The sequence below is a fragment of the Episyrphus balteatus genome, chromosome 3 (genome assembly GCF_945859705.1).
Source record: "Episyrphus balteatus chromosome 3, idEpiBalt1.1, whole genome shotgun sequence".
Taxonomy (NCBI): Eukaryota; Metazoa; Arthropoda; class Insecta; order Diptera; family Syrphidae; genus Episyrphus; species Episyrphus balteatus.
In genome coordinates, this window is record NC_079136.1 from 94764473 (window position 1) to 94784493 (window position 20021).

The window sequence follows — 20021 nt, forward strand, 5'->3', positions numbered from 1 at the left end:
GTACCCTTAGAACTTGAAAAGGAGGAAATAAAAAACAAACTACGTTGTTATCGAAGAAAAAAATATAAATTAGCTCTGTGTCTAAGAACTGTAAAATGCAGTTCCTAGTTATCAAAAAATAAAACATAAAGATATGTTAATGAAAAGTTACCAGAGAAACAAACTAAGAGATTATAATTTAAAACGAATGTACTATTATGATTATAACCCATGCTATATATGAAATATATATATATATTAACACACACAAATTAAAGATAGATATGTATACATAATGTATTCTGTATTAATTTACTCGTCTCTTATTATTATTAAAACCAAAGAAAATTAAATTTAAAAAACAAATCGTTGGTTTTTAATTGCCATAAGGTTTTGGGTTTGAAAAACAACAACTTTAACTTATGAGTATAATCAAACTTGATATAAAAAGGATATGCCTTGATCTTTGCATTCCTGCTTAAAAAGGATTTATAATTTCAGTGAAATTTAAAATTTGTTTTTTATTTCAAAATGCAGACTTTTAGGTGTTATTATTTTTCTTAAGTATAACGTCGGAACCGTAATTCAAACTTGGGCCAAACGTAAACATTTGAATGATAAACTCTCAGCTTAATTTGTAATGTCGTTTTCCATTTCTCAGCTAAAATGACATACTATTTGTTATTTTTAAAAATTAAATGGTTTTTTGTCAAAAAGTGGTACAGATTTTCGCTCCTAGAGTGAATATGTCGTAAAATTTACCTATATCTCAGAGGTGCCTGTATGTAACTTGTTACTATCGATTTGACTCGATACAATAAAAGAGTTGCAGTACCTAATTTGGTTAAATCGAGCTTTCTTCATTGAAAACCTTCGACTGAACCAAATTAGATGCGATTGTATCGCCCACACTCGAATTACTAAGTTATACATGCTGGGGCCCCGTATTTTATTTCCAACGCTTATCTTATTCGCAAATGATTTCCGTTTCGCTTTTGAACTGGTATCCTGTAAAACCTATCAAGTCAGATTTTCGAGATAATCTCAAAAAAGATATTTGAGTCAGGTTGTCTCTGACCTCTTTTTGAGTTTAACTAGAAAACCTGACGTGTTCGAATAAAACGGACTTCGGATTCAGTTTAAGCGACCAAAAATACATATGAATAACATAATCGAATCCCCCCCCAGGTTAGAACTAAGTAGTGCTGACCTGAGATGCTACTATGTTTATATGTTTTTTTTTTTGTCGCTGAAACCAGATCCGAAGTCTATTGTGCCCTATCAAGTCAGGTTTTCCAGATATACTCAAAAAGAGGTCATAGACTTCGAATCCTGGTTTCAACGACCCGAAAAACATAATAATTAACATAGTCGCACCCTCAGATCAGACAATAAAAATTTGTGTGGCTGTGACATTTTTTGAGGTTATCTCGAAAACCTGACATGATGGGGCAAAAAAGACTTGGGATTCGGTTTCAGCGATCCAAAAAATATATGATTAACATAGTGGCACCCCCAGGTCAGAACTTTTTATTTTTTTTGTGTGGCTGTGTAATTATTATGGGTGCATTAATTTTTGGGCATTACTCTCCTTTGTTTTAGAAACAAATTTTCCGTATTGGAATGCTTTCGCCATTCGGGACATGTGATACCTTTTTAGAAAGCTAATATAAAGGAATTCCAATGAATAGTTTCTGAAAAATTCATTTCGACGCACAAAATTTCGAATTTAAGTTTTTAAATATACATTAATTTAAAATAGCTACATAATACATATATGCCGGGATATTGGGCAGCAAACCTATACAATTTTTCTTATCTCTACCACTAACAAAATTTATTGTGGCACTCGATGAGAGGCAGTCAATATGAAAAGCCAGCACAATTTTTAAAAAATGGCACTGTCCCGGGAAACAGCGGACGGGTGGTCATCGTAGATAATACTTATACGATATCGCATATATGATATTTTCTATGCCACTTTGGATACCTTCCTCCACAATCCAACTTGTAAAGAACTCCGGAAGCACAGATTGTCCTTTTTAGACAATTTTCATCTGACTTTTCAATAATATTATTTCTGCAAAGTCAAATCGATCGAACAATGTAAATAAGCACAAAGTACTTTTCATCTATAACATACACCGCTGTTTTGATTTCCGTTCGAATTCTATTTTCTCCCGTTTTCAAATTTTAGCTGCTCCGAATTCTGTATTCGAACATATTTTGCGAATTTATATGTGTTTCGAAAAACTAACGGACAAATTTTTGCCGTTTTCAATATTCTGCAACAAAAAAGTCGATTGGAAATCAGAACAACCGTTTTCAATACGTATGGATTCAATTTTCGTTTCCGTTTTCAAATTAAATTCGGACAAATAAACAGCCGTGATATAGGCTGAATTCATAAACGCATCACTGCTTTAGCATGGCAACTTTTTGTATGGAAATAAAACATTTCCTTACCTACAAGGCATCACGTTTGCACCAAAAATATTTTTGATCCAAGTTTTTGATGCTGTAATCACTTGGTCAAATAACTCATCACACATAAACAAAGATCTCGTTTTAACATAAGAAAATATTTTATGAAAAAAGTAATAAAAGGATATACATATATCGTCGGTATGCTGCGAAAACGCACTAAGTCATATTTTAAGGATTTTTAGATTTAAATGCAAAACGGTTCAGAATGATGATATCGATTTAGTGAAATAACACACAAAGAAATATTTGACTTACTTTATGAATTATTTGAGGTATCTTTTTGCACGAAGTCAGAAAAAACAACTTTAATACTGGCACAACGCACTAAGTTGACTTAGTGCTATTTACCTGTAACGCGAAAAAAATTAAATCAGTACTTGTTTAAAGCAAGAAAGCATTAATGAGACTTAATGCATTTTTCCTGTCTTCAAAACAACGTTTTTAAATTTGAAAAATGACTTACTTGCGTGAGGTAAATGTAAGAAGAAAGCGGTCAAATGTAAATACAGTTGAAACTCAATTAACTGGGATGGACGGGACCGAGCCCATTACGGATAATCGAAAATCCCGGATAATAGAACTTTTTTGTTCAAGAACGAATTTATATGTTTTTAAGTTTTTTTTTTTATTAAAAAAAAAAGAAAACAATTAAAAAATTATGCGATAAAACTTAACAATTCATATTTTTGTTTGAACATACATTACCAAATCACGAGATTAATTATGAATATTATGAACTTTATGGAAAATTTAAAAATGTTTGCATTAATGGGTGTGGTTTTTATTACCACCCGAAAGCGATAAATATAACAGCCATAAATTTTCTTTGTGTCTGCTGATTTCGAAACATTCAATAAGCAGTCCTACCAAGATTTCCGGTTAAGCCCCGAGGCGTTTTTTTTTCAGCTAAGCTTGGTGGTAATAAAAAACACATCTATTGTGTGACAGGGGATTTTAGCCGTTGTTTTTCTTCGATTGAATTAATGTGAATGCGCTCAACTAGCAGTATAATATCCTGATATGGTGTTCCAGTATAATTCTACTTTTCAAAAAAAAAAAAAAACAAAAACTAAGAAAATAAGCCCCTCTATAAAAAAAAAATTTAATCTTTTCTTTATTCTTGAGTGCCGGTTTTGTTTTTTTAGATACATTTTCACGGGCACACTACTTTCACAAAGTTCATTTATCAAATCCATTTTTTCTTGTATTGATAAAATCTTAGGTGATCTTTTATTTGCCCTTAACAAGGAAAAAGCCACTTACGGTCTTCCTACTTAAACCGAAAATTATCCTTTGTATTGGATAAGATAAGATACAAAACAAAACAAAACAAGGAAAGTATCTGTTAGATAAGTGTCTGTTAGATACAATAGATACGAATTTCCGTTAGTTTGGAGAAGTGAAAGAACTTCTTCTGTCCTGTTCTCATGTTACGGATAGTAGTTTATTATGGATAATAGAGTTTAAGTAAATAAATGTTCTTTGTTGTCGAGAAAGAATTTCAAATATTTTCATCACGGATAATAGAGCGACCCGATTAATCGAATCCCGGATAATCGAGTTTCAACTGTAGTTTAATACAAATTGTAAGTTTCTCAGCGAGTAAAGACGACCTGAATTTTCTATGAATCTTAATAACCTTTTAAAAATGAATAAGAATTCTGGCTTAAAATTAAATGTTTGGATACGCCCAAAAAATCATGGAATTAACCCCGAATATGTTTAATTTGAGTTGCTTTCAGAGTTTAAAATCCGACCGGAAGGATGAACATAAACAAAGATCTCGTTTTTTTTGAAAAAAGTAATAAAAGGATATACATATACATATGTGCTATTAATTATAAAATTGGACTAAGTCACCCTAAAAAAACGATCAAATCTAGCATACCTACAAATAATTATTTTTAAGGGTTAAAGTATATTTTAAAGCGAAATTGCAATACATAAACATCCTAAAATGAAATACAATTAAATCGTTATAAGAAATTAATGTATTAAGTAAGTTTTTCTTTAAACAATGCAAAAATTGACTTAGTCCACTTTCATAATCATGGACACATATGTGAACTAAAACGAAATCTAAGTTGACGATCAGAAATTTAAGCTGAAAAAAATTTTAAGGGTTCAATTTGGGGAATCGACATATTCGCGCGAGGTGCCCAAGGATGCATGACTGGTGTCCTTAAACAGCATTCGTCCCATTCAGCGCTAGAGTTGATAACCAGTTTATTCTGATGCACTATAATGCACGAACTCGTTAAAGATTGTTCTCAGAACTTCTTCAAAACTTTGGTATACCAACTTTGGATTGACCAGTGACCACCCAGAAAAAGTTTGTCATACAAAAAATTTTGTCTAGCAGAAATGCTAACTATTTAAAATGCAAGAAAAACAACAATTATAACGAATACCAATTTCAGGCTTTATTTTTTTTTTTATTACTTAAAAAGTCTCAACAACAACACAAATAAACCTACTGCTTTGAATAGCCAGTCTTTGTTTTACGATTCAAGAATTTATAAAGATACAGAATGCGCTTTTGTAAATTCTTCCAATTGGTAGGTTTTGCAATTGGATATTTTGTCTTCATCATGATTTTCCTCTTGCGAAGTAAAACCTGATACTCATTGCCAGAGACACCGCGCATCCAAGATGGAACTGAATACAGAACTTTGGTTGGATGTAAGTTGTCATTGCCCAAAATGTCAATGTAGTCATTCTGTCCGAAGAGAGCTCGTTTCTCTACCCATGGATTTTTTGGTCTGTAATCGGGCATGGGAAGCTTTTGATTGTTATCCCAATGAGGTAGCATACCACCTTGAAGAATCTTGTCTTTGTAACCATAGCGGCGAACAAGCGGTCCACGCGCTCGTCTCTCATCGTGAGAAAGTTGTCGTGAAGCTGTGACTACTGGGTACCATAATTGGTTTATGGATGTTACTTTTTTGAGTGAATTAACCAGCCAGGACATGATTTTAATTTATGTAATTGATAAAAACTTCCTTGAGGCTAGTAAAATAGGAAATATGAATGAAAATTATTTGACAGATGGTTTGTGTTTGTTCAATGAAAAGAAAGTTAAGTGAGGACGGAACAGAACAGAACTGTTTACTGAGAAACAAGCAAGATTGAATGGAAAAAAACAATAAACATATATATAGAACTTTTTATTTCGGGATTCTGTTTTAAAAATTATTTATTCATGAATAACAGCTCAGAAAATGCTATTGTAAATTGTTTCATAATTTCTATTGAATAGTAAAGACAAGAGTTTAATACAGAAAAACTGTACTTTTTCTGTTCCCAACAGTTATGAACAACATCATTGAACAAAGATGAAAAATAAAAAGTGTCAAAAATGAAATGTCTCTTAAAAGGTTTGTTTGTTTCGAAAATATTTAAGGCTCTAAGCACAATTGGGCTTTTAAGCCAAACGTCAGTGTCGAAGAAAAAATAAAAAAAAACGGAAAAAAAACTTTTGACTTTCAATTCTGAGGAAAAGTGCCGTGTATTATGCATGTACGCTTTTGTTTTCCTCAGAATTGCTTTGATTTGATTGGTTGGTTTTTTCTTGTACTTCTTTAATAAACAGTTATGATAGAAAGGAAAAAGACAAAGACAGATTGCTTAAAAGCCCAATGGGACTTTCCCACTATTTTCTCATTCGTCAAACTGCATTTGAGAAAAGATAAAAAACATTTTTTTCCGATGCTAATTACAACAACAACAAATTGCGTTGTTTTTGCATCCAATGCAAAAATTTGTGTGTTTATCATTTCTCCAATTCAGAACTTACATAATCGTGAAGTATCCATACTGATTCCTACCATTGCGTATGTGAAGGTATAACAACAATGGCCACTTTTTACAAGAAATATTTAATTTGCAAATAAAGTAAATAACTTTTGTTTCTTTCTAGCGCGATTTGCTTTTAAAATCAAAAAATAAGTTTTCTGCATCATTTGGCTCATCCCACAATTTAATTTGGAAGAGAGCAAAATAATTTGGTGGGACAAGTTTCTCACATGAATCCAATTTTTTCAAATCCGACCCTTCACACAACTACTGCAATTTTCATTAACATCCCTATTCTGGCAAACCTCTCAAGTTATGAGAATCTCACAAGGTGAGCTGAATTTGATTGTGTGAGGTTTTCGCGTCACAAAAACTTTCGAATTTGTGATCTGCTCTGAAGGAGGTCACAACTCACAAGTTGGATTTTTGCTAGTAAGAAGTTTGTGAGAAAAAAATCGATTGCAGATCGATTTTTCGGTTGTTGTTTGCAAATCAATAGCCCTGTTCCATTGGAGGTGGTAGTCTACTAATATAAGATGTTTTGGTTAATTTAGTACTATCATCTACTCATGCTCTTATTCCCACTCCCGAGTAGACACGATTTGTATTGAATTTGTTGAAAGTGCGTTCCATTGAAAATAGCTAGTAAACTACTAGTATTTGCCAGCTCCCAAAGGAACAGGGCTAATATAATGTCGAATTCCTTTCAATTTTTTGAATCGCCTCAAAAAAATCGAATTTTTGGTCTTAAAAAGGAACATGAAAACAGACCGAATTCTTTTTGCGATTGTATGTGTGTCATTTGACAACAATTTTTACACGAACGTCAAGCTGAAACCAAAACAATTTCTGCAAAATAAAACCAGAGATTCCTTTGATCAATAATTTTGTTTATTTTCTTCGGTAATATAGATTTATTTTAATCAGAATCAAAGGGAAATTGCAGTTATTATTAAGATCTGAGTGAAGATGAAGTAGAAGGTTATTATTTTGGCCGTATGCTGTGGTTTTACAGAGAAAAAATTTTCTGACGACAATTACGAGAAGAAAAGTCACAGTAATTTAACTTTTTCACAAGAACTATGCCAGGAAAAAATATATTTTGATCGCACATTGTTTTTTTTTATTTATTTCATATTTTTCCGCAATAAAAATAGGATATTCAATTAAAATTTACTTTTTATTTGAAGTTGGTGTTCTCAAATAAACAAACAACACGAAGAAAACTTTCAGCTTGACGTTTGAGAAATGTCAAATGTTCCAAGTGTGTGTGCAAATCCGTGTAAATCTCTCAAAAAAGAGGGATTAAAAAAAATTCGAATTCTGCTTCGTTTGAGGCGAATTTTTTTTCTATGGAACATGATTTTCAGAAAAAATTCGCTTCGAGATCGCCGAAAATTCGATTTTTCAATTGAAAGGAATTCGACATAAAAGTCACGCCCAGTACTGAACGCACTCATTGTTCTTGTGTTCTGAACTGTTTCATCTAATATTTTCTGACCCATTCACAATTAAAACAAATCCATCTGTCACGGCGGCCATTTGTCTTTTCTTTTTAGAATATTGACAATTTTCTTCACATCCAATGAAGTTTTTTTTATCACTTTTTTGATTAAATCCAGATAAAATAATTCATAAAAAACTGTTGAAAAAGTTAAAAAAAATATCAACCTAAAAATGGAAACATCAATTGTCGATGATGTTCCGATGGAAAACGGTAATGAACCAATTCCAAAAGAACACGATGCAGAGAACCAAGAACCACCACCATTCGAAGAAGAAAAAAATTCTTCACCAAGTGCAGATGAAATCGATGGAAATGCTGCTGAACTTCCCCCAAGTAATGATGCCTCTCCCACAGAGAATAATGAAGAAAGGTAATTGAATAAAATATTATTTTATGTATTTTAAATGTTAAATAAATTGTATAAATTAAGTGCTGCTGCACCTCAACAATCGCCACCACCGGTTTCAAAGTTTTGGAACAAACCATTCAATGGTGGCCCTCCACCAACCAGAGGACGTGGTGGGGCTAATAATTTCTTTCGTGGTCGGGGTGGTGGTCGTTTCGGAGGACCTAATCAAGATCATAATTGGCAGGGAAATAATGATCCAAATAACTCTTACAATAACACCTTTAATGGCCCTCCAATAGAGCTTTGGGTTGAAACAAAATCCGAGGATTCAAAACCTTACTATTATCATGCAATCACCAGGGAAACAACTTGGACCAAACCAGAAGGACCAAACATCAAAGTGATGACCCAATCAGAAATTGAGGAAATGAATACAAAGAATCAACAAATGCAACAACAACAGCAACAAAATAATACAGAAAACAATGGTAATCAGGAAAAAAATCGAGATGAGAATGCTAAACCAGCTGAGAATGCAGTTTCAGAACCACAGAGGCCTGACATGCAGGTTTGTATTAGTTAATTAAAATCTTTATGATTAGGCTTTAAAAAATTATGTTGGAAAATATTTATTTTGTTTGTATTGTATTCACTATGAAAAGGGTGATGGTTTCCAATTGATCTATAGAAGTGTTTTTGAACTATTAGTTTAAAAAACATTGCATTACGGCTAATTATGAATGGAGTTTCAAAAAAGATTATTATTACTGCTCAAAAATCCAATAGTCGATTTAAAAAAAAAAATATGTGTGTATATTCTGGTTTTGTTTGAATAAGAGGTTCTTAGCAACTTGTAATGGATCCAAGCATATTAGAAGCCATCCCCTATAATAAATTGTATCGTAGTCATGACAACTATCAGAAAATGAAGACAATTGAAAATTTGTTTAGAATTCGATTAATTAATATAAGGTCTGTTCTGAGCAGAGATACCCAAAGGAGATGAGAAACTTCTGACGTCATACGGGTTTGCCTACAAGCTACGTCGGACATTTTTTTGCTAAGTATGCGTGAAAAATCGGACGCTTTTGGCTAAGTTTGCGTGAAAACACTGTGGTTACACTGTGTTTGTTTTTCACATTGATTCACGAATACAAAAGAAATTACAACAACACGAAATAAACAAATGGGTTTTGGGGGGTAAAACGTACGAAAGTTTCCCATCTCCTTTGTGTATCTCTGGTTCTGAGAGTTGAGAGAGAATTCCCTCAAAAGAAAATAAAACTACGAAAGACTGCAAAAGAGTCTGACAAGTTGAAGAACATTATACAATCACAATTTCATATTCTACGTTAAATTCGATAAACATTACTGGAAGACCAGAATGATGTAGCTGTGGCTTGTGTCTTGTGTCGCTGTCAAAGTTAAAAAGTATGAAATTAGTATATTGGTGCCAGAATACGTAGCTGTGGGTGTGGCAAGGAAATTCGCTGTGGTACAAGTCGAGTCGACTTTTACTTCAAGCTACAAGCGGAATGACTTTTGACGTTTCTAATGTGGTTACTCAGTTAAAATTATTTTTTTTTTTTCAAGGCAATTGACATTTTTGTACGCCAGATAATTCTGTTCATCTTTTCTACATTTTGAGCGAATTTATTTGACATCTTGTACCACGACGTTTTTCTTTGCTACAAGCGAATTTTCATTCTGTTCAACCAGTTAAACACTTACAAATACAAAAAACAAGTAAACACGATTCAATTTAACAATCATCACAATCTGATTTGTTTTCTTCTTTATTTTATTTTTTTTTTTTTGACATACGTCAACTTTTCATTTAACAGATATTTCTGCGAAGAAATTCTTGGGACTAAATTCTGTCACGGTGGGGAAAATTTGTACTCTCTCGTGGGCGCTCTCTTCTACACAGTATTTGAAGTTTGGAACAGACCCTGTACCAAAAATAACCAAATTTTACTAAATTCGGAACTTTCAGACTGAGTCCGAAAAGGACCTTTTATCTAAAAGTGTAACCTTTCTAGCAAACGAACCTCAGAAACCAATACCATAAACCTTATCTCCTTTCATTTCATTTTATTTGAAAAAATACCATCGGGTATTATGTCAAAATAAAAATAAAAAATATACAAGTAAAATAATTCAAGAAAAAACAAAAAAAATTTCGTTCAAGATTTCGTTGTGCTATTTTTGTATGGAAAAGTTCGTTTCGCTTCAGCTGCGTACTAAGTTAAAAATGAATTAAAATGAATAAAATTTTTGAAAGTGCTGCAAAGTTATAATTTTTTACTGAAAACTGTTAGAGCCTCCGCACACTCTCGGCCGACAGTTTAGTCGGTCTCTTAGTATCGGCCGATCAAAAAGATTGATTGATCGAAAAATATTGCCTTCAAACCTTAGAGAATATAATATATGGAGTGCTTGTTCCTATACCTAATACATTGTAACGCCATATGCACGGGTAACGGTCACTGCCCTCGTTTTTCAATGAGAGTCCGGTTCCGTATCTGTAAATAAACACGCTTGTTGATGACAGCCATCAAATGAAAATAAAATAGAGGCATGCACTCATCGTAAAACTTCAAGAAACTAGAGCCCTCTATAAAAGCTTCACGGAACTAACAGCACAAGCACTCCATATATTATACCCTCTTAGGTTTACATGCGGTCATTTGCGATCAGACTAATGTCAGAAAAACTATTTGACCATGTTCATGGCTGAATTCATAAACGCATCACTGCTTTTGCATCACAACTTTTTTTATGGAAATAAAACATTACCTTACCTACAAAGCATCACGTTTGTAACAGAAATATGTTTGATGTAAATTTTGAGGCATTAATGAACTCAACCCATTTGTTAATCGATGCACAGATCAAAGGAGTCAACGACATGCTATTGACATTTTGCTTTAACTGCTCTGTATGCTCTTTACAATGTTTTTGAATATTTAACTAAGAATTTGAAATGATTACTAGGTTGTCCCTCATTTTGAATATTGCTAAACTTTAATTCACATACAGGCTCAAAAGTTTCGAAATAAATAAAAAATATATTCTCCAAGTTTCAAGTCCCTACCTTAATGCTAACACAAATTTTTGAAAACTTGTAAATATCTTCAGCACAATAAGAAGTATTTTAATTTTGTTTAAACCATGCTGAGCCAGTACAAAATAACCGTCAATATTATGAAAATAGTGACATTAATATTTATTATTAACTGGGTAAACATTTTATAAAAATATTAAATATATTTCTTACGTACACTCCTTTTAGTGCTGAAGATATATGCAAATTTTCTATCAACTTTTAAAGTTTTTAAGAAAACCACACTAAAGCTTGACAATGTTCAAAATAAGAGTCACTCTATTTTCTAAATTTTCTATCCACTTTAACAGTTTTTAAGTAAACCAAGCTTAGCAATATTCAAAATAAAGGACACCCTAATGTATGCCTATAAAATTTTATTTCAATTTTCAAAAATCTTTTTCACTCATTTATAAGGTACTCCCTCCATTGCAACAACAGCAGCAACAACCGCCTCCGCAACATCAGCAACAACTGCCGCCACAGCAGCAACATCCACCGCAGCAACCGCACCATCATCAGCCACCTCCTCAGATGATTCCTCCACAACAACATTCCCAGCCACCTCCACAGCATCAGCAGCCTCCTCCATACTACCAGGGAATGCACCCGCCAAACTTCAATCCACCGCCATTTGGTATGCCACCCCCGGGCTACGGTCACGGTGGGTATCAACCTCCATGGGGAATGCCATGGAATATGCAACAACATCATGCCATTCCGCAGCAAGAAAAACCCGCTAAAAATCTGATTATAAAACCCGGAGTAATAGATCCGGCTGTGATTGCTAGAGCCGCAGAGTGGTCCGAGCATCGTGCTCCAGATGGAAGACCCTATTACTACCATGCCGGTCGAGGTGAAAGTGTGTGGGAAAAACCACAGGCTATTCGAGATATGGAGGCAGCACGAATGGCAGCTCACTCAGGTGCTACTCCGCAGACTGTTATTCCACCACCAATGAATCAAGTTCATCACATTCTACCAAACCCACACATGCATATGAGTGGACAGACACCAGCACCTTTTGATCCTTCTGTAGCTTATAGTAATGCAGCGAAAGCAGTCGCTGCTGATCAAACTATCAAGATGGCCGAACTAAAGGAGTCCAAAGAAAAGGCAGCAGCAATTGCTGCTGAAATAGAAAAGAAGAAGAAAGAGGAAGAAAAGAAAACTGCTGCTGCCAACAAACCTATAGACAAGAGCCGGCCAATATCGAGTACCCCAATTGCTGGTACACCTTGGTGTGTTGTATGGACTGGCGATGGACGTGTGTTCTTTTACAATCCATCGACACGTACATCTGTATGGGAGCGCCCTGAAGATCTACTTCAGCGCGAGGATGTCGACAAGGCAGTTTCAAATCCACCAGAACAACTCAAAGGTATAGTTAAGCGAGAATCACCGCCACCCGAAACAAAGGTACCAGTCAAACCAACACCAGTTTTGGATATAAGTAGCAAAAGTGGTGATACCATTAAGATCCGAACTGAGTCAGAGTCGAGTGTTGAAGAAGTTCCAATTAAAAAACCCAAAGTTTCAACAGGTAAATTGTTAATCATCTTTATGATGATTTGCTTTTTGTTTTGGTAATGCTAAACTTTGTGTTTTTATTTAGAAGTGAAAGCTGTAAAGAAATCACCAAATGAAGCAGCCAATGATGCGGCAATGGAAGCGGAAGTTCGAGCGGCAAAAGAACGTGCCTTGGTACCACTCGAAACACGTGTCAAACAATTCAAAGAAATGCTTCGCGAAAAAGATGTAAGCATCTAAACAACAAAACAAAAAATTCCTCAAATATAAGTTATTAACAAAAAAAAAAAATGTTTCAGGTGTCAGCATTTAGCACATGGGAGAAAGAACTTCATAAGATTGTTTTTGATCCTCGTTATTTGCTTTTAACATCTAAAGAGCGTAAACAAGTGTTTGAAAAATATGTTAAGGACCGTGCTGAAGAGGAGCGTAAGGAAAAACGTAACAAAATGCGTCAGAAAAGAGATGAATTCCGAAAACTTATGGAAGATGCTCATCTTAATGGAAAGTAAGTTCACTCGCATAAATATAACACAAAATGAATACAATTACAAACCCTTTCTATTTTCAAAAGATCATCATTTAGTGAATTTAGTCAACGTTATGGACGCGAAGATCGCTACAAAGCCATCGAAAAAGTACGTGAACGTGAAAGTTTATTCAACGAGTACATTGTCGATGTTCGTCGCCAGGAAAAAGAGGATAAAATTCAGAAAAAGGAACAGGTATGTGCAAAGTTTCTGGTCTCTGTTATTGAGGCAAACAACCATATGTTGTTTATTGTAAATGTTTTATAATAATTAAAAAAATGAGTGAAAATAATATTACAATCTTAAGATTTACAATTTTAAATCAAAACATCCACAAAATAAAATTACAAAAATATATTTTTTTTTTATCTCAAAAACAAAATTGTATAGATTGTAATTTGTTTATAAATTTTCATGGATTTTTATTTTAATGATGTCGCATCAATATGCTGATGTCTTCTCATACTTCTACTACTTCCACATACAACATCAACTACCTACTACCGCTAGGTTATGCTTGCTAACGGCAACCAGCAGCCCCATACTACCACCATCTTGTTGGCGTGCGTCTGTGATCTCTTGTGCTAATCTATGCGCTTAGAAAAAGCTTCTGAAGATGAAAAAATAAAGCTCGCAAGCAGATGATAGACCCTCAATAATGGTGAGATGGTATTTTTGAAACAGAAAAAAAAAAAAAAAAAACTAAAAAACAAAAAAATCAAAACCCGAGATGCTAGAACGAACTTGATGTGGTTGGTGCCGCCGGTTATGATGAAGAGTGCTGGAGATGGTGTATTAACAAGCTGCAATGTGCCGTATCAATCCAATCCTTGACTGCCCGCCTATCACTTGATGGTGTCGCCTTTCTCGGTGCCAGTGGACCTTGACTACTGTATGAAAATCTGGTTGTACTTATACTTTTGATACCAACTCAATAGTTAAAACATGGTACCTACATAACGTTTTCGAGAATCAAAACATACATACAAAAAAAAGCTGAACTATTTTCTTCAACATTAGCAATATGCATCACTTATGATTATTTATACTGCCGTTCTACCGTAGATTACCACAAAAAAATGTTTTTCTTAATTAATTAATTACAAAAAGCGAAATTGAAGGTTTTGTGGTATTTAGCTTCATAAGCAGATCGGTCTAGATTTTAGATCCCATACAAAAGTCTCTAAAAAATTTGGCCGAGCTAAAATTTATTCAAGAATTAAAGCCGATCTGAGCGCAGCTCCAGCTTAAAAATGACATTTTCGTTTCAAACGGAACATTTTTTATCTGGCACAATTGCTCGCATGGAAGAAAAGTGAAAGAAACAGGAGAAAAAAATGTCATCTAAATTTTATTGCAATCAGCGTACTAGGCTTTAGTAAAGAAAGAAACAAAAAAATCAGACATTTAATTCAACTGGATACATACGTTCATCTTTTCTTTTTCTGATTTGCTTTTCATAGTTTTTAGACAAATCTAATAGGCAGTTGCAGTTTTCTTTCATATTCTTGGTCGAAAATACAAGAATTTTCTGATCTAAATTTTAATTCTTGGCTCAGCAGTTGATGTGGCCTTCTTTTATCTTCTCCTGTGACTAAAACGTTCCCTCAATATTTTATATATTTCAATACGTTTGCAAATCAATAAGCCCTATTTTTATAGAAAAAAAAACTTCACTCCCTTATTTATACAAATGGAAGTTTATAAATAAAATTAGAACAAGAAATTGAGATTTCAATTGAATCGTTTATTTGCAAAACATAATCAGAAAAAGTTTCTGACAACATCAAAGTGCTTATTAATAAAGATTTGAATTCATAAGAATAAATATAATCATCCTTTTTGTGGGTTTAACAAAAAACATTCATGTTTTGAATATAAACGATTCAATTTTAAAGATCATTTCATATACAAAATTTTTGTGAGTCATGATATTTTGCACTGCATTATTCTTAAAAATGAAAACGTTTGTCTTAAATGTTTACTATTCTTTTTTTTATTGAACAAAAAATGCTACTACCTATAATCAAAGCTTATATAACCGAAATAGGTTTGAAGGGTTTGTTGGAGCATTCCATGAAAAATGGTAACTTTTTATAATTAGGAAAAAGAGTAATAGATGGGATTTATTGCAATGAAAAACTTCTTTGGAGGCAGAAAACTCTTTATCAAGAGTTAACAAGTGTTTGCGAACTTAACTCCTAAATCGATATTCACCTAGCCAAACTTTTCATCAAGTTTTAAGTAAAAATAAACGCTTAAACATGGTGGACTTAATGTCGCATACGTTACGCAATTTTAATTTATGGTAACTATATTTGTTAAATTGCGACTTGTGGACGCATCATTACATAGAAGGGATAATATAAAATTATTTCTAAGTGTTCAAATCGATCTAAAAACTGTTACGGCACTTAAAATCTATTCCAAACACTAAAAAAACATGCAAAAATTTCATATACGTTACAATGGAAAGCTCCTGTTGTATTTAAATCGACTGCATATTGTGTCCACTATAGGTATTCCTACAGGACACGTAGAGGAGGAAGAAATTCTTCAACATCTTCTGTTCCTTGCCCTGCTCTCTCTATTAGAATAAAACTCCATCTAGGAGAATTCTTCTTCGAGAACACTAGTGATCTAGTGAAAACGAACTTTAAAATTCTTTTCCTATTTATTCCGAAATAGGTGTCTTATAAGACAACCCTCAGACAAATCTGATATTATACTCAGTTATAACCTGTTGAGGTTAAGTGGAGTTCTTGGTTATACTAGTTCAGTAATTTAGATTCCTCATATTAACTAGAGTATATTACATTCATTTTCAATCATAAAAGATGCATGCATTATCGTTGATGTTGATAGCAAAATAACAGCAAAACAAATATGTATATTTAGCGAAAATAAAGAAACACAAATAATAAACTTTGTTAATAATTTTTAGAATTATTAGATCTTCTGTCTGTCCGTCTGTCTGAATTCAAACAAAAATTAAACCAAAGTCATAAACTGACAAAACTAGAGAACCACCAAGCTGGGTCTCTTTTTTTATAAATTTTAAAGTTTAGAAATGACATCTTTCGTTGGCCTTCAATGCAATAATGTTAATAATATTTTTTTTCAGGTTAAATAATAATTAAAAAACATTTTTTTCAGCTTTAATAGTTTTCTGTGTGTGAGCATCTTTAGAGAAATGGAGCACCCTGTTCACACAATTTATTTTAATTAGATTTAAGTTTTTTTTTATAATAAATAGTTTTAAGGCTAAAATGAAAACCCCTAAATTCGCTAATACAAGATTTTTTCTTTTTTTCCAAATGAACTTGTAGATTAGGAAAGATTTCATTGAATTACTACGTGATCGTTCGGATATAGATCGTCATTCAAGATGGCAGGATGTGAAGAAGAAGTTGGAAACTGAATCTCGATTTCGTGCTGTGGAGAGTTCAATGCTGCGAGAGGACTACTTTCTGGACTACATGCGAATGCTGAAGGACGAGAAGAAACGAAAGGAAAAAGAACGCGAGAAGGAACGTGATCGTGATCGCAAAGAGAGGAAATCCGACAAGAAAGACCGTGATCGCACAAGGGATCGCAGTAGAGAAAAGAGTACGCATGAGAAGAGTAGTGACAAAAAGAAAGATGTTGAAAAGGTGTGAATGCTTTTAATAAATCCTTTTAAGTATTTTAAATTAAAAAAATAAATTAATATTTAGGATGATGATAATAAAACAAGTGACGATGAAGCCGATCGGCTGCAGAAAGAACGTGATCGCCAACAAAGAGCCGAACAGAGTATTCGTGAAAGAGAGAAGGAGGTGCAACGAACCTTGGCTGGACACCTCAGGGACAGAGACAAGGAGCGTGAGCATCATTTGCGTGATGAAGCGATTCGCCATTTCAGCGCTTTGTTGGTCGATCTTGTTCGTAATCCTGATCTCACCTGGAAAGAGGTTAAAAAACAACTTCGCAAAGATCATCGTTGGGATGCAGTTGAAAGTTTAGAGCGTGAAGAAAGAGAGAAGTAATTTTGTTTTGTTCTTAAAGTTCTTGAATCTAACATTTATAATATGAATTATATATTTTTTTAGAATTTTTAATGATCATATTGATGCTCTCATGAAGAAAAAACGTGAGAAATTCCGTGAAATGTTGGACGAAATTTCCACATTGACTTTAACTAGTCCATGGAAGGAAATTAAAAAGCAAGTCAAGGAAGATCCACGCTACCTTAAGTATAACAATTCGGAAAAATGTGAACGTGAATTCCGGGATTATCTTAAAGATAAGACAGTCAGTGCAAAGAGTTCTTTACGTGAACTTTTACAAGAGTGTAAACTTATATCTTACAAGACCATAGAAACTGTTAATGAGAATCCAAATCATTTGAAGGAAATTGAAGAAATTTTAAAGAATGACAAAAGGTAATCACGTCGTTAGTTTTTTAAATTTTATTACCATATATTTCGTACGAGTTTTGTTTAATGTACTAACGTATTTTATTTTTACTTAGGTATTTGGTGTTGGAACATTTGCCACAAGATCGAACACAAATTATTATGACATATCTCGAAGATTTGCACAAAAGAGGACCTCCTCCGCCACCAACAGCCTGCGAGTCAACGAGAAGAAATAAATAATGAATTAGCATGTCATCGTGTATACATTAAACTAACAAATAGATTTAGTTCATTCATTACAATACTTTTCCTTATATTATAATATTTCAAGTTGCACGTATGTTTTTTATGCGAGCTAAGTGTTAAAATTTCTTTTAATAAAGTAAATTATACAAAAATGATATGAATAAAAGGCAGTGTTTTATTAAATTCCCGTAAAATATTTTGTGTGCAGCGTCGTTTTCGATTAGTTTTACCTGTTCTGAAATTCATCCAATGGAATAGTGTAAATCGCTTTCACACAATTCAGAAATTTTGTATCTTAGTTTGTGAATAAAAGCTTTTGCTTTTTTGAGCATGAAGCAGCAGGCCCAAAAACTCATGGAGAAAACAAACGACACCTCTGCACCCTTGTTCAGTAAATTTACCACTGCGATAATCATTATTAAATCCGTTTTACCCAGGTATTTTTAAATTTAGTTGAATTTTGTAAACGGAAACGAAAATTGAATCCGTACGGATTGAAAACGGATATTCTATAACCGTTCTAATTAAGTTTTAATTTCTACCAATTTAAGGACAACAACACGTTTTTGAAATAAGCTTATCGTTCATAAAACATTTTTGTCAAAATTTATTTTATCTCGTTTGCTTAATGAAAAAATATTATAATACTTGATTCAAAAATTTGATTTGCTGCTAGTGAGTCCAACTAACAATATGAGTGAAAAAAAGTCTGACGATTAAAAGTGAATTCAAAATAAAAGAGCGCGCTTTAAGCGCTAAAATAACTTAGTTATTCAATAAATAATATCAAATTGTTGTCTTTGAACAAATTATTATGATATCTTCCTTTTAAGCTATAAATTGATCCATAATCCAGATCCAAATGAATAATAAAACACGGCTAACGAGTGAGGCTATTCCGAAAAAAACGTCTAATTTATTGACTTAATAATGGAGCTTTCCATTGTAATACAGATGAAATTTTTGAACGTTTTTTGGTGTTTGAAATAGATTTTAATAGCCGTAACAGTTTTTAGATCGATTTGGACTTTTAGAAATAATTTAAGATCGTCCCTTCTATGTTATGAAGCGTCCACAAGTCTCAGTTTAACAAATTTAGTTACCATAAATTAGATACATATGTTGCGTAACGTAAACAACATTAAACACAAACGTTTGGCTGGGTGAATATCAATAGCTGCGTTCCTTTGGAAATATTTATCTACTTTTTAGTACTTAAAGCTGCTTTGAACTACTTTTTCAGTATAGCAAAGTAGATCAAAGTAGTTTTAAGTACTTAAAAGTAGATAAATTTTTCCAAAGGAACGCAGCTAATTTAGGAGTTAAGTTCGCAAACACTCGTTAACTCTTGACAAAGAGTTATCTGCCTCTAAAGAAGTTTTTCATTGCAATAAACCCCATCTATTACTCTTTTTCCTAATTATAAAAAGTTACCAATTTTCATGGAATGTCCCAATACAATCATCTAAAAAAACACCGTTATGTAGACTTTTCACAAGTCGATTTTTGCAGTGCGGCACAGCTTTTCGGCGTAAGTCAAATCGTGTGAACGTAACCCAACTAACACAACAGCTTCTATAAATTGAAATCTCGCAGATTCTACTTTTTATACAGCTTGTATTGAGCTTGCTTCAGAATTTAACTGCTTATTCGGACTTGTTCGGACTTGTTTAACAACTTCAAATAAGTTGTTTAAATACTGTTAAAGAAACTTAAACGAAGAAAGCTTGTTTTTCGGATAAGCCTGTTTAATGAGTTTATAGAAGCTTTACAGAAATCACCAAGTTTTGTATTTGATTTTTGGTTTTGATATTAAATATTCTAGCTCGGACACTTTTTGGTTTTGACATTGAATAATTTAGCTCGGACATTTTTTTTGCTATTTGAACTGATTAAGTTTTTGATTTCATTAATGAATATACTAGGATGGCCGAGTGAGTAGAGTGGTAGACTACTACCAAGCAGATACGAAGTTCGATTCCTGGGTGTGGTAAAAAAATTATATACTTTTAAAATTATTATTAATACCCAACTAACAATTTCGATGTTATAACGATGGTGAGAAGCTTTTTGTCATCACTAATTTCACACC

General features: G+C 33.1%; 2 protein-coding genes across 2 annotated transcripts; one reads left to right on the top strand and one right to left on the bottom strand.

The window, feature by feature from the left end:
• Positions 1 to 4864: 4864 nt before the first annotated feature.
• On the bottom strand, positions 4865 to 5543 carry LOC129914605 (39S ribosomal protein L51, mitochondrial). Its single transcript, XM_055993935.1, has one exon. The coding sequence runs from the start codon at positions 5435 to 5437 to the stop codon at positions 4940 to 4942; it is 498 nt and encodes a 165-aa protein (XP_055849910.1). The 5' UTR covers positions 5438 to 5543; the 3' UTR covers positions 4865 to 4939.
• A 2259-nt stretch (positions 5544 to 7802) lies between these two features.
• LOC129913917 (transcription elongation regulator 1) lies at positions 7803 to 18074 on the top strand. Its single transcript, XM_055992895.1, has 10 exons — positions 7803 to 8138; positions 8199 to 8685; positions 11641 to 12766; positions 12839 to 12981; positions 13053 to 13261; positions 13328 to 13478; positions 16613 to 16936; positions 17000 to 17307; positions 17375 to 17707; positions 17797 to 18074. Exons 1-10 carry the CDS (start codon positions 7939 to 7941, stop codon positions 17921 to 17923), a joined length of 3408 nt encoding a protein of 1135 aa, XP_055848870.1. The 5' UTR covers positions 7803 to 7938; the 3' UTR covers positions 17924 to 18074.
• Positions 18075 to 20021: the final 1947 nt, after the last annotated feature.

Bases quoted from the DNA above. Each gene is read 5' to 3' on its own strand.
- LOC129914605 (XM_055993935.1), bottom strand. From the start codon at position 5,437: ATGTCCTGGCTGGTTAATTCACTCAAAAAAGTAACATCCATAAACCAA.
- LOC129913917 (XM_055992895.1), top strand. From the start codon at position 7,939: ATGGAAACATCAATTGTCGATGATGTTCCGATGGAAAACGGTAATGAA. The intron at 12,767-12,838 runs GTAAATTGTTAA...GTTTTTATTTAG, and splicing joins AAAACCCAAAGTTTCAACAG to AAGTGAAAGCTGTAAAGAAA. The intron at 13,262-13,327 runs GTAAGTTCACTC...TATTTTCAAAAG, and splicing joins GATGCTCATCTTAATGGAAA to ATCATCATTTAGTGAATTTA.